Source organism: Sceloporus occidentalis, unplaced genomic scaffold (genome assembly GCF_023333645.1).
Source record: "Sceloporus occidentalis isolate IW3139 unplaced genomic scaffold, rSceOcc1.0.p SCAF_130, whole genome shotgun sequence".
Taxonomy (NCBI): Eukaryota; Metazoa; Chordata; class Lepidosauria; order Squamata; family Phrynosomatidae; genus Sceloporus; species Sceloporus occidentalis.
In genome coordinates this window covers 852,172-865,207 of record NW_028317110.1, presented here as the reverse complement: position 1 = coordinate 865,207, position 13,036 = coordinate 852,172, and the positions used below count along the sequence as shown (strand labels likewise).

The 13,036-nt window shown below is 45.7% G+C and overlaps 1 protein-coding gene across 1 annotated transcript in view; it reads right to left on the bottom strand.

Moving 5' to 3' along the window:
• Positions 1 to 13,036, bottom strand: part of LOC149281549 (medium-chain acyl-CoA ligase ACSF2, mitochondrial-like) — a 161,069-nt gene that overhangs the window by 104,111 nt on the left and 43,922 nt on the right. The window contains exon 7 of the mRNA XM_089499134.1: positions 7,097 to 7,215. Coding sequence (XP_089355260.1) covers positions 7,097 to 7,215 — 119 coding nt within the window. The remainder of the gene's footprint in view (positions 1 to 7,096; positions 7,216 to 13,036) is intronic.

Genomic DNA, 13,036 nt, shown 5'->3' with positions numbered 1-13,036 from the left:
AATGCGTAAAGAAAAAGAAGAGCACTCATAAACAGAACAGTGCTCTCAGTTATCACAGAAATGTACAATAAAGATATTCTCAAACGTCCGATTTCTTTATCCAGTGACCAACTTGTGATATAATAGTTTACAGTATTCTAAAACAATCATACGTAGAGGGGCAGGTTATTATAAAGCCGGATCGAACGGGCTTATGGGCTATCGCCATTTAAGACAGGAAAGCTTTCTAAGCTTTTTTAATTTAACAACGGTTCAATTTAATGACGTTTTTGCGTGACAGCCCTGAACCGTCAAAGATCGTTAAGGGGTTATTATCAGCACAAAAACTGTGCAGCAGTAGCTTCATGGAATGGGTTTCCATGGCTGAGCAGCTGCATGCAAGCCTTGTCCCGGAAGCTGTCGTGCCCTGGGCTTCTGGAGGGTCCTGGGGGTCAGCCTCCTTTCTACAGACTGAGCCCTGGCCTTGAAAGGGGTTCTGTTTTTGGGGAGATGGGTACAAGGGATTCCTTGTAATTACTTCTTCCCCCCTGGTACAGAGTCCTCTTTTCTCCAATTAAAAGTGACTCAAAAGATTGTGGAGCTCGGACATAGATTTGGGGTACCTGCATTTTGGGAGGGGTTGTATGTGTGGTGGGTACTCTCCAGGACAGAGACTTCCATGGTCTGTATTTGCACAAAGATCTGATATCCAGCCGGTGTCAGCCAGCAGTCAGGGAACCACCCCTGTTTAGCATCTTCCCCACACACTCCAATAGCGACCCCTACTGGGCTGAGGTGGGGCGAGTGCAAATACCGAGACGTGTTCAAAGGAGGGCCTGATGGAGAACTAAGTGTGGTTTGCTGTGACTATTGTATGTAAATTACCCCCTTGTACTGTTTAAATACTGGTGTGTTTTCAATAAAAGTGAGTCCGGTTTTCATCTCAACATTGGTGCTGTCAGATGCTTGAGGTGGGCTGCTGTAATAACTCATTGTCCTTTTCAGGATAGTACATGTGCTGATAACGCTAAGCTACGGCTAGCCACAGCGCCAACACAGCACCGGTGCAGCGACATCCCCCTTCTCTCTAAAGCTCTGAATGGGTTAACCACTGATGTCTCGGCAGAAGGAAGCGCGGGAGTAAACGGTAGGGGTATAGGGCATCCTGCCACAAGCCTCACATTACCAAATACAAAGCCAAGTGTCGTATCGAAAGCACGCCGCCACTGGACTCTGTGGAGCAGTGGAAATGTGTTCTGTGGCGTGATGAATCATGCTCCTCTGTTAGGCAGTCTGATCGGCGAGTTTATTTGTTGGCTGCTAGGAGAACGTTACCTGCCTGACTGCATTGTTCCAACTACAAAGTTTGGTGGAGGAGTGATAATGGTATGGGGCTGTGTCACGGAGCTGGCTAGTCCGACCGACTGCCTCCGCTGTCTTGTGCTCCCTTAGCCTGGGACAACACACTTTCCCCGGTTCCCCAGTCACTCGCCGAGACTCAGTGTAGGGTAAAACCAAACGAAGACTGATTTATTTTAGACACACAGAGCTGGATATATCCAGCAAAACACACATTTACATAAAACAAGATATTGGGACACAAACCGCCCCCTTAATCTGCCTCTCAGAGACAACAGGGGCAGTAACGGGATTAACAATACAATAGGTGGGGGGAGACTGATTTATACAACATTAAACATCAAAGAATGGTGGTCACTCCCTGGTGGCAGATCCTGGCTGTCTGCTGGAGATAATCCCCTCAGCCAGTGATGAGATGATACTGCTGGGGGTAGCCACAGAAGCCTTTACAAACCCAGGGCCCATAGTCAATAGGGAGGAGGCTGGCAGTCAGGCTTCTCCAGTGGTCCCAGTGATGGAGGCTTCCGTCACAATTCTCCCCCCTTCGAATTGGACTGACATAGGATGAGACCCCAAACGGGTTGACTCCGTAGTCAGTCAGTTTATTTGGCCCATTAATGCCCTCCCAAAATTGGTGCTCCTGCTGCTGCTGGGGAGATGGGCCGGCTGCGCCATCTCCCGGGTACCGCTGGGGAGTGATGCCGCCTGCATCCCCTCCCTGGTGCTCCTGTTGCCATTGAGGAGGGAGTTCCGGTTGATCCGGTCCTGGAATTAGGTTCTGCTGCTGGGGGGGCGGAGCGGCCGCTGTATCTCCCTGAATTCCTGCAGCTTTGGTAGGTGCTGGGCAGAGGCCAGCGATGCTCTGCCTGGTTGCCAGCACTTCAGCTGGGGTTAGGGAATCTTGTGGGTCGGCCTGCCGCTGGGGAGGGAGGGCCGGTTCCTCTGCTCCCGGACATGTGAGCTGCCGCTGGGAAGATGGACCGGCTGTCACATCTCTCGGTTCCTCCCACTGCCGCTGGGGAGGAAAAACAAGTTCCTCCGCTCCCCGACATGTGAGCTGCCGCTGGGGAGAAGGGCCGGCTGCCACATCTCCCTGGATCCCTGTAGTCATTGCAGGTGTGGGGCAGAAGCCAGCAGCGCTCTGCCCTGTTGCCAGCTCTTCAGCTGGGACTAAGAGATCTGGGCAGACTGCCCAGCATTCTGAGGCCCCCGGTGTGGAGACCGCAGTGTTATCCACCCCTCTTGGGTTAACATCCTCAGATGTAAAATCAGTTAGATGCACAATCTCTGGATCTGGTTGTGGAGCACAGTCGCACAGCTCCAGTATCGGATCTGGATTAGCTGCCCAGTATCCCCCTGACTCAGGGGTGGAGACCGCAGTCCCATCCACCCCGCCTGAGTCAACATCCTCAGCTGACCACTCAATCACATCCACAAAATCCACACAATCCCTGGACACTGGGGCATTCTGTTGAACGCGGTCAAACAGTTTTTTATACGCCTTCTCCAGTTCCCACTCCTGCATAATTAAAAAGTCTAAATCACCTTTAAGTCCTAGTGCATCTGGGAGGTCCCACTCCCTGAAATCCCGGATGTCCTCAATCCGCCACTCCGCTGTACTGCCGAAGTCCGGATCCTCCTGAAGACTATCCCATAATAATCCAGGGCCACCAAAGTCATAGCCCTCTGGAGAACAATCTTTCGCAGTTCCCCAATATGCTTGCTCTGTATACCACTGCAGAGCCCTATAGTGATCTTCCAGCTCTACCTCCTGTTGGACCAGCTTGTCCAATTCGGATACCCATTGCTCCTGGGGTTGCTGTCCCATGAAAGACATCCGTAGTTCCCGCTGGTCTCTAATCTTTTGTTCGGAGCTTGGAAGACACTGACCCCGGCGTATAACAGCCCTCTGCCATACTGACCGTCGAACCACTTGCCTCAGATTCTGGTATTGTTCTATAGGCAGAGTAGTGGTGTAGCAGGAGAGGATGACCCGCAGCAGTCCCTGGAATTCGGATACCACATCCATGTCCTTGCCAAGGCGACCGAAGTCTGCCATCCTGTCGGTCAATCCCGGTAGAAAGTAAGTGTCCCTCAGACTAAGAAGAAATCCCGCCGCTTGCCACCAATGTCACGGAGCTGGCTAGTCCGACCGACTGCCTCCGCTGTCTTGTGCTCCCTTAGCCTGGGACAACACACTTTCCCCGGTTCCCCAGTCACTCGCCGAGACTCAGTGTAGGGTAAAACCAAACGAAGACTGATTTATTTTAGACACACAGAGCTGGATATATCCAGCAAAACACACATTTACATAAAACAAGATATTGGGACACAAACCGCCCCCTTGATCTGCCTCTCAGAGACAACAGGGGCAGTAACGGGATTAACAATACAATAGGTGGGGGGAGACTGATTTATACAACATTAAACATCAAAGAATGGTGGTCACTCCCTGGTGGCAGATCCTGGCTGTCTGCTGGAGATAATCCCCTCAGCCAGTGATGAGATGATACTGCTGGGGGTAGCCACAGAAGCCTTTACAAACCCAGGGCCCATAGTCAATAGGGAGGAGGCTGGCAGTCAGGCTTCTCCAGTGGTCCCAGTGATGGAGGCTTCCGTCACAGGCTGTTTTTCAGGGGTTGGGTTAGGCCCCTTACTTCCAGTGAAGGGTAATTGTGACAGGACACCCTGTACCCAGACTGGGTACCTCCGTCAATAGCTGCTTCCTAGCTCTTACAAGAACTGTATACAGGCACACTCCAAAGCACCAACTCTCCAGTCTCCCAAATCACTAGCCAAAGCTAGGGTGAAGTACAAGAACTGTTTATTCAGAGTGACACATAGGGCTTTTATACAGACATAAATGAATTATCAACATAGTGGTATACAATGGGGGGGGGCAGGGAAAGACTGACGTTAAAACATATTACTATACTTTGGAGGGGGGAGTCTGACACTAAACAGATTAACTAAAACAATGCCTTGTCACTCCCTGCTTGCTCACCACCTCTCTCCACTCCTCCCATACTAACTGCCTTTTCCCTTACAACCGAAGAAGAGAGCCACGCTTCTTTCTTCCTCTCACCCAACAACCTGTCCCCTTGACCCCATCCCATCACACCTCAAAAAGTCTCTATGTCCATCCCTTACCCACCTATTTCATTTTTCTCTATCATCTGGAACTGTACCATCTGCCTTCAAGCATGCGCTAATCACACCCATTCTAAAGAATCCTTCCTCAGATCCCGTCTGTTTGACTAACTACCATCCTATCTCTCTACTTCCTTTTACCTCTAAGCTGCTTCAACGGATTGTTTACAATCGCCTTACTAACTTCCTCTCCTCTAATTCCCTCCTTGACCCTCTACAGTCTGATTTCAAACCCCTTCACTCTACTGAAACAGCTCTAACAAAAGTCTCCAATGACTTGCTCTCTGCCAAAGCAAAAGGTCACTTCTCTATTCTAATACTACTGGATCTCTCTGCTGCTTTTGATACTGTTGATCACCACCGTCTTCTAGACTCACTTTCTTCTATAGACATTCGAGATACAGCTCTCTCCTGGATCTCCTCATATCTGTCTAACCGTTCCTTATCTGTCAACTTCTCTGGTAAGACATCATCGGCCCCCAAGGTTCAGTCCTTGGCCCTCTGCTGTTCTCTCTTTATACTTCATCTCTTGGCAAACTCGTCAATCATTTGGCCTCCAGTATCATCTATATGCAGATGATACCCAAATCTACCTGTCTTCTCCTGATCTCTCTCTCCATCTCTCATGTCCCGTATCACCAATTGCTTGTCTGCTATTTCTTCATGGATGTCACAACGCTACCTGAAACTCCCTCCCTCCATCTCCACTCCACTACCTGAATTCTCTATCACCATTAACAACCAGGCCTGATGCCTTGGGGTCATCCTTGACTCAAACCTCTCCTTCATCCCTCACATTCAGTCCCTCGCCAGATCCTGCCGCTTGCACCTAAAAAAGATCTCTCGTATCCGCCCATTCCTCACCCAAGAATCCACAAAAACTCTGGTTTATTCACTTATCATTTCCCGTCTTGACTACTGCAACACTCTTCTGGTTGGCACTCCACTGTCTCGACTCTCTCCTCTACAGTCTATCCTAAATGCCGCTGCTAGGCTTATCTTCCTTGCACGTCACTCCTCTTCTGCTTCCCCCTCTGTAAAACACTCCACTGGCTCCCAATTACCTTTAGAATTAAATTTAAAATCCTGGTACTGACATATAAGGCCATCAATAATACTGTTCCTCCATACATTTCTGACCTCATTAGCAAATACTCTACTACTCGTTCCCTACATTCTTCCCATGGGCTAAGGCTCTCCTCCTCACTTATCACCTCTTCCTTTTCTCGTCTACAAGATTTCACTCGAGCTGCCCCATATTTCTGGAATCTACTCCCAAGGAACCTTCAGCATTCACCCTCCTTCCCGACATTCAAGAAACATCTAAAAACCCACTTCTTCAGAGAAGCATAACATCTTAGCTGCTAGAACTTCCTTGTCATTGATACAACCACCACACTACCTCTCACCCTTTCTCTGTGCCTTATGTTTGTCACCCCATTTCCCTCTAGATTGTAAGCTTGCGAGAAGGGCCCTCTCCACCGGATGTATCGGTTTGTCTTAGTCTATCAATTCTTGTCATATCCCTTGAATTTATGTATTGTATTAAGCGCTGCGTAAACTATTGGCGCTATATAAATAAAAGATAATAATATCCTGGCTGTCTGCCAGACATAATCCCCTCAGCATGTAATAAGACAATATACTTCTGGGGGTAGCTGATAACATGGAGCGTTACAGAGAAAAGTTATGATATACAATAAATAATTGCAAAACATCATTTGTGTTGGCCAAGTACAGGACCAATCCCAAATCAATATCAGCGCTCCACAGTAACACACTGGAATTCACTGAGCTCTTCAGAACTTCTCATTTTTTCACAAATGTTTGTAACTGCAGACTTGGCAACTTTTACGAACCATGCACCTCAGCATTCGATGACCCACCCTGTGACTTTACGTGGTCTTCAGCTTCATGGCTAAATTGCTGCTGTTCCTAAATGCTTCCACTTCCCAATAATACCACTTACAGTTGATCGCAGAATAACTAGCATGGATGACATTTCACAAACTGACTAATAGCAAAGGTAGGATGGTATTACAGTACCAAACTTGATTTCACTGACCCATTTTTTCACAAATATTTGTAAATGCAGACTGACTGGCTAGGTGCATGATTTTATACACCTATGGCACTGGGTGTCATTGAAACATCTGAATTCAATACTTAAGAGGTGTGTCCCAATACTTTTGTCAATATAGTGTAGCTTTCCAAACAAATTTCTATGCATAGACTCTATGAATAGACTCTTTAAAAAATGAACCCATTTTTTTACACTTTTGTATGTATATAGTGCAGACAAGTACATAATAAATAAAATATAGGAGAGGAATAGTAGGCAAAACATAGTAAAGGAAGCTGCACATGTACAAAAAAGGAAGAAAAAAAATGACAACATACTGAATAGAACTTCACATGAATGAGCCAGACAGCTGTCTGGCATAAGCCACGGCATGCCCTACCTCCATACAACAAAAGACCAAAAACACTAAGTGAGAGGAGATTTTTTACAGTAATACCCCACATTAACATTTTTTCCTAAATATTGCGGTGCTTAAGACTGTACTTCTATTTAAAAAGATAACAGCAAGTTAAGTGACCTACTTACTTCTTGCTTTGAATACCTCCAGCAGGTGAGTTTTCTATTTCAGGACAAATCTGCTTAAGGATTTCATAATATTTCTGTGTTTTAAACTGTGATGGAAAGATTAGTGCACAACACCCAACCTGTAAGCAGAAGGGAGGGATCATAATCAATGCAAGTAGAGATCATTTGAAGCTACAATATCAAAAACATAGGTGAATAGGACATACAATGCTGCAGTCAATTCTTGGACAATATTGCTACAAGTGAAACTTGATAATTTGAATACATTGCATTGTATTTACTTATGCTGTATTCCTATAAATAATACCAGTAAAAATTGACAATAAAATTTACACGTAAAGACATACCGGTATAGAATGAGAAGAGAGCCCTACTTTTCTAAGCTGAAAATCTATTAGGAGTTTGAAGGCACAAGAGACAGAAGGTGAGGGACTGCTAAGGCAAGGGTGATTTTAGTATTGTGAGCCATCTTGAGAAGTCAGTGCCATAGAAATCTCAAGGGTGGGGAGATCTAATGGTTTCTTAAAAATTCACATGGTTAGTATTAGGACACGTTGTATGCTTCTCTGAACAGGTGGGTTTTTAGTGAGTTACATTATCTGTAAAATCCTAAATATGTGAATGGAAAGACATAATAACTGATGAGGATAGAAGCAGGCTGTCGACAGAGCGCAGAGGGCAATTAGGAGACTATAATAAATGAACAACTTATGTGGTTCAATCTGTCCCTGTTTCTACATGTTTAAGCAAAGACTAATACGTTTTCAACTTTTGTTACAAATGAGTTCTAAGGGTTAAACTGTTAAACTGTATACAATAAAAGTTGTTTTTATTACTTATCACATTTTACTAATTTTTCTTTGGTTATTTCATATGGTTTTTATCTATTGCATTACTTATCTATTGCCTTAAGATCGTATCTAGGTGTATGCTTTAACTTCTTAAGTACTAAGGCTATCAGTTAGTCACCCGCCGGCCGACAGTGAGGGGAATCCAGGTCCCCTGCAGCATTGGGGGGGATCTGGATTCTAGTGTTATAATCCGATCTCTGTTTGAGGTCGGATTATATAAGGAGAGGAGTTTTTCAGAGCATTTGCTCTGAAAAAAACTCTTTTTATAATCGATAAGAATCATTGTCAACGATTTTAATTATCGATTATTATCGATTTTATCAATTAGTTGTTTCAGCCCTACATGTAACGTCCGTCGCAAATAATCCGCAAGCCTCGACTCCCTCTCCTCGGAGGAAGAAGCCTGACTAGGAGGATTAATGTTAGAAAGTTTTGTGAAGTACTTAACAAAACTATTGGAGATATCAGAATGGAGAAGACATGTCTGGCCAGTGTCTGAATGTTTCTTTGGGATATATGTCAAATTGGGGGAGGCGCAGCGGGCTCTCGCCAGATACTTCCCCGGGTTTGTTCCCTTTGTGCCCTAGAGTGTAAATAGGCCCTCTGATGTTTGGCATTCAGGATTGAAGCCAACTCCCCTCGTAAGGACATAAACTGCTGCAGGCTCTTTCCAGAAAGAGAATCCTTGTGGGCTCTCTGCCCGAAAAAATCCGGATTAAATGGGCTTGGATCACACCGTAAAGAGTGGGACTTCCCCAGTCACATTCTCCTGGAAGAAACTGGTAAGGGTCCATGCCGTGTCAGCACCCACCGCCTCATCAGTCAACAGTGACTCATTAAGGCACCAAGAATGTTGGAAGGGGAGGGCGAGGGGCAAGTTGAGCGAGAGGAGCACCGGGGCATGATCTGACCACGTAGTAAGACCTATACGAGCATGGTGTAGGAGGGCGGTGTGGTGACAGGGGAGGAAAAAGTAGTCAAGGCGAGAGTAGGAGCCATGAGACGCCGAGAAAAAGGTGTAGTCTTTAACCGTGGGATATAAAGCCCGCCAGCAGTCCACTAAACGGTGTGTTGAGAGTAGGGAAGTGATTTTCCCAAGAACATGCCGCAGGGTACACGTCTGACCTGTCGAGGTATCCATAGCGGGGTGGAGAGGAACATTAAAATCCCCATCAAGAACCAAAATACCCTCCTGAGAGTCCTGCAACTTACGAAGGACCTGCTTAATGAGGAGATGCTGACGTCTGTTAGGGAGGTAGAGGTTAGTGAAAGTGTGATTTTGGTTTGCAATGACCCCCTTCAGTAGGATATATCTCCCCTCTGGATCCACATCCACCTCACGTAATGGCAGATATTTCGAAAAGAGGATGGCTACACCTTAGAAAGCTTAGGGGAACTGCTTGCAAGAAAGTAAGTCTTCTGAAGGAAGGCCACATCGACCTTCTCTTGTCTCAGGTCTCAAAGCAAATGTGAGCGTTTCTCCGGAATATTTAATCCCCGGGCATTAAAAGATAAAAGAGTAAGGGGAGCAGTTGAGGGGGTGGCATAATGAAAAGGAAGGGGGTAAGGAGGGAGAGGCGAGGGGGAGACCAGGAGGAGAGGAGGAGGAAGGGAGGGAGAGTGGTAGGGGAGAGGGAAAGGAGAGAAAAGGGGGAGAACGGGGAGAGGGAACAGAGAGAACAAGGGATAGAAACTTAGACAGCCAGAAAGGCCGCACAAAACATGCCAGTCAAAAGAGTGGCACTATGGTACTCAGCGTGATCCCAACAAAAGGGGGGGATCGTCGACAATACCAGGGCGTTATTGTGGGGGAGCAAAGTCAACCAATCCAATAAAACAAAAGAAACTTCAAGAAACACTACAAACTTTACAGTATCTCACAAAAGTGAGTACACCCCTCACATTTTTGTAAATATTTTATTAGATCTTTTCATGTGACAACACTGAAGAAATGACGCTCTGCTACAATGTAAATTAGTGAGTGTACAGCCTGTATAACAGTGTAAATTTGCTGTTCCCTTAAAAAGAACTCAACACACAGCCATTAATGTCTAAACCTTGGCAACAAAAATGAGCAGTGTCATTTCTTCAGTGTTGTCACATGAAAAGATATCATAAAATATTTACAAAAATTTTAGGGGTGTACTCACTTTTGTGAGATACTGTCTGTTTATACAAAGTAAAAAGGAAGTACAAATTTAAACGAACCGTTTGCGCACCGAATCCTGAGAGCAGCTGAATCTGCTACATAATCAATTGATAGGACCTTAGAGGGTTACATAATGCAGGTACTCCATTGGCATATCGCTCCAGTGAGACTAAGGCAGCCTTATACAGTATAATCACCAAATATATAAAAAATGTGTATGATAAAGTAGTGATTGTCAGTTCCATGTCTCCTTAGAGGGGGGTCATTATTAGCCCCTCTAGACACCATATCGGGGCAATGAGGCAACCTAGCTCTGTGGCATGCCTTAGTCGTGATTTCTTCTTTTATGGTGAAGTTGTGAAGGCAACACACTAATGTCTCTAGGGGATTCAGTTGAGGTTCCTCAATGTCAAATTTGATAGGCCTCCTAGTCGGGTCGTCAGGCCAACCTAGCTCCATAGGGAACAGTTTAGCAAGAGTTTATTTAAGATCTTTCAGTTGTTCGATCTGGGATGCCTCTGACCATTATATTGTATTCAAGTTACTTTTATTTATAACAGTGCCACGAGGTAAAGTCACAGCAGTACATCAATATACATACAGAGATGTATCAAAGAAATGTCAAATAAAGTACAGTACATCCAGATGTTTAGATAAATGCACTAGAAGAGTGAGACATACTTTAGCAAAACAATAGTTACATATTGACGTTTGGTATTGCTCGGATGGAAGTGACAAACTGAGATGAACAACCGAGAGTAACAGTAACACAGTGTGACAAAACAATACCCCGTATCCATGAAATAACGGGAAAGGAGGAAGACTCCCATGTAGTTGTGTAAATCGGAGTAATACCGATAAGTACCACTGTAAAGTTTTACATCATAGCGAAGAAATGAGGGTACCACATATGTCTTGGATACATTGAACAAGGGAGGAATAAAAAGATAGGGAGAAAAGAAAAAAAGGGTGTCTCCCCCACCTGGCAAGCGACACGGCGGTACAAAAAGTGGCATGGTAGAAGTTGACGAGGCAGCATGTATGAGGAACGATATGGACCGGAACTGGATACGGTGAGTCCGGGCAGGAAAGGACCATACAAGCTCGGAGGCAGGACGTACGTGGGGGCCGAGCGTGGGAGTTAAGGGGTGGGGGTTGGAACCGAAAGATTGCTGTAAACCTAGGGGATGAGAGGAATTGGTGCCACGGTAGCCATTTAAGATCATTTTTATAACCCCGACCGTTAGCGGTCGAAATGAGATCTTCCATATTGCATATGTACATAACCTGTTTCAGCCAAGCTTCGATAGGAGGAGGTTTGCCAGACCTCCAAAATCTGGGGATAGTGGTTCTAGCCGCATTAATTAAATGAAAGGTGAGTGTACGCTTGTATGATCCAAAGGACGTTGGCGTGTGATGTAGCAGGATCAGTTCAGGGGTAAGACGGACCTCTGGGTCTATGACCTCCCTAATGACCTCCTCTATCTTTCCCCAAAAAGGCTGGATTAGTGTACATTCCCACCAGATGTGAAGATACGTGCCTCGGTCTAAACCACATCTCCAGCACAGGGGGGAGATTTGGGGGATAAAGCGATGCAAATCTACAGGGAGCTTGTACTATCTAGACAAGAGTTTGAAAGCAGTTTCCTGCGTTTTACTTGAGATGGATCCTTTGTGTGCCAAAAGAACCAATCTTCTAACGAGAAAGACATGCCCAAATCGTGTTCCCACAGCTTGTAGTAATATGGCTTATCAGGAAGGCATGACAAAACTACTATTTCATACAGTCTGGATAGGAGATGGGCCGGCTCCGAACCGGTAAACTCCGGGTTGCCCGAGATTGGTAATAAGGGGCCAGGATAGGAGGACAGAGCGCCTTTGGAATACATCCGGGAGATAACCCTGAGGGTTGGGGAGATAGTGGGGTGTCTGAGCATGCTGGGGACTCTAAATTTCTCCTGAATCCATGGAACAAACGAGATGTCGACGGGGAAGAGAGAATTTTCTATCTGAATCCATGGTTTAGTAGGGGGTAAGGTCCACTCGACCATCCTACGGAGGGGGGAAGAAACCCAATACATCTCTACATCGGGGAGTCCCATGCCCCCCAGAAGTCCAAGCAGTTCCGATTTCTGCATATTTACTTTAAAGTTGGAAACCGAATGGAAAAGGTGTAAAGCTGAGGCAACCTGAGCTAAGGAGTTCAGGGGGTCTGACAGGGAGAGTAAGAGTTCTTCGGCGTAAATGGATAATTTGTGAGGGGTGTCCCCTACCTCAATACCCTTGATGTTGGTGTCAGCGCGAATGGCATTAGCTAGGGGCTCCAGCGAGAGAATGAAAAGTATGGGAGTGAGAGGGCAGCCCTGCCTGGTGCCATTAGAAATCGGTACAGAATTAGAAAAGGTCCCATTAACTTTAATCTTAGTCGAGGGATGGGTATATAAAGAAGTGACGAGGTTGAGAAAAACGTTCCCAATTCCCAAGGTTCGGAGAATACCGAATAAGAAAAGCCATGCCACCCTGTCAAATGCTTTTTCCGCGTCCATGGAGACCAACAGAGATGGACCCCCCCGATCGCGTACGTGGGCCAGGAGATCCAGGGCCCTAATGGTGTTGTCCCTGGCCTTCACTGTATTAATCTCTACCACTTCTGCTATTCCATGCATCCACTACCCTTTCAGTAAAGTAACATTTCATGATATTACTTTTATACCTTTTCCCCCCAAGACTATACCCTCATGTTGTGGTAGTATTTCTTCTTCTACTCCCTTTATAATGCAGTTTCCATTTAAATATTTAAATGTTTCTATCATATGCCCCCTGTCACATCTCTCTTAAAGGCTATATATGTTAAGATCCTTTAATTTTTCCTGGTAAGTTTTATCCTGCAATCCAAGAACCATTTAATTAGCCCTTCTTTCAACTGTCTGCAAAGTATCT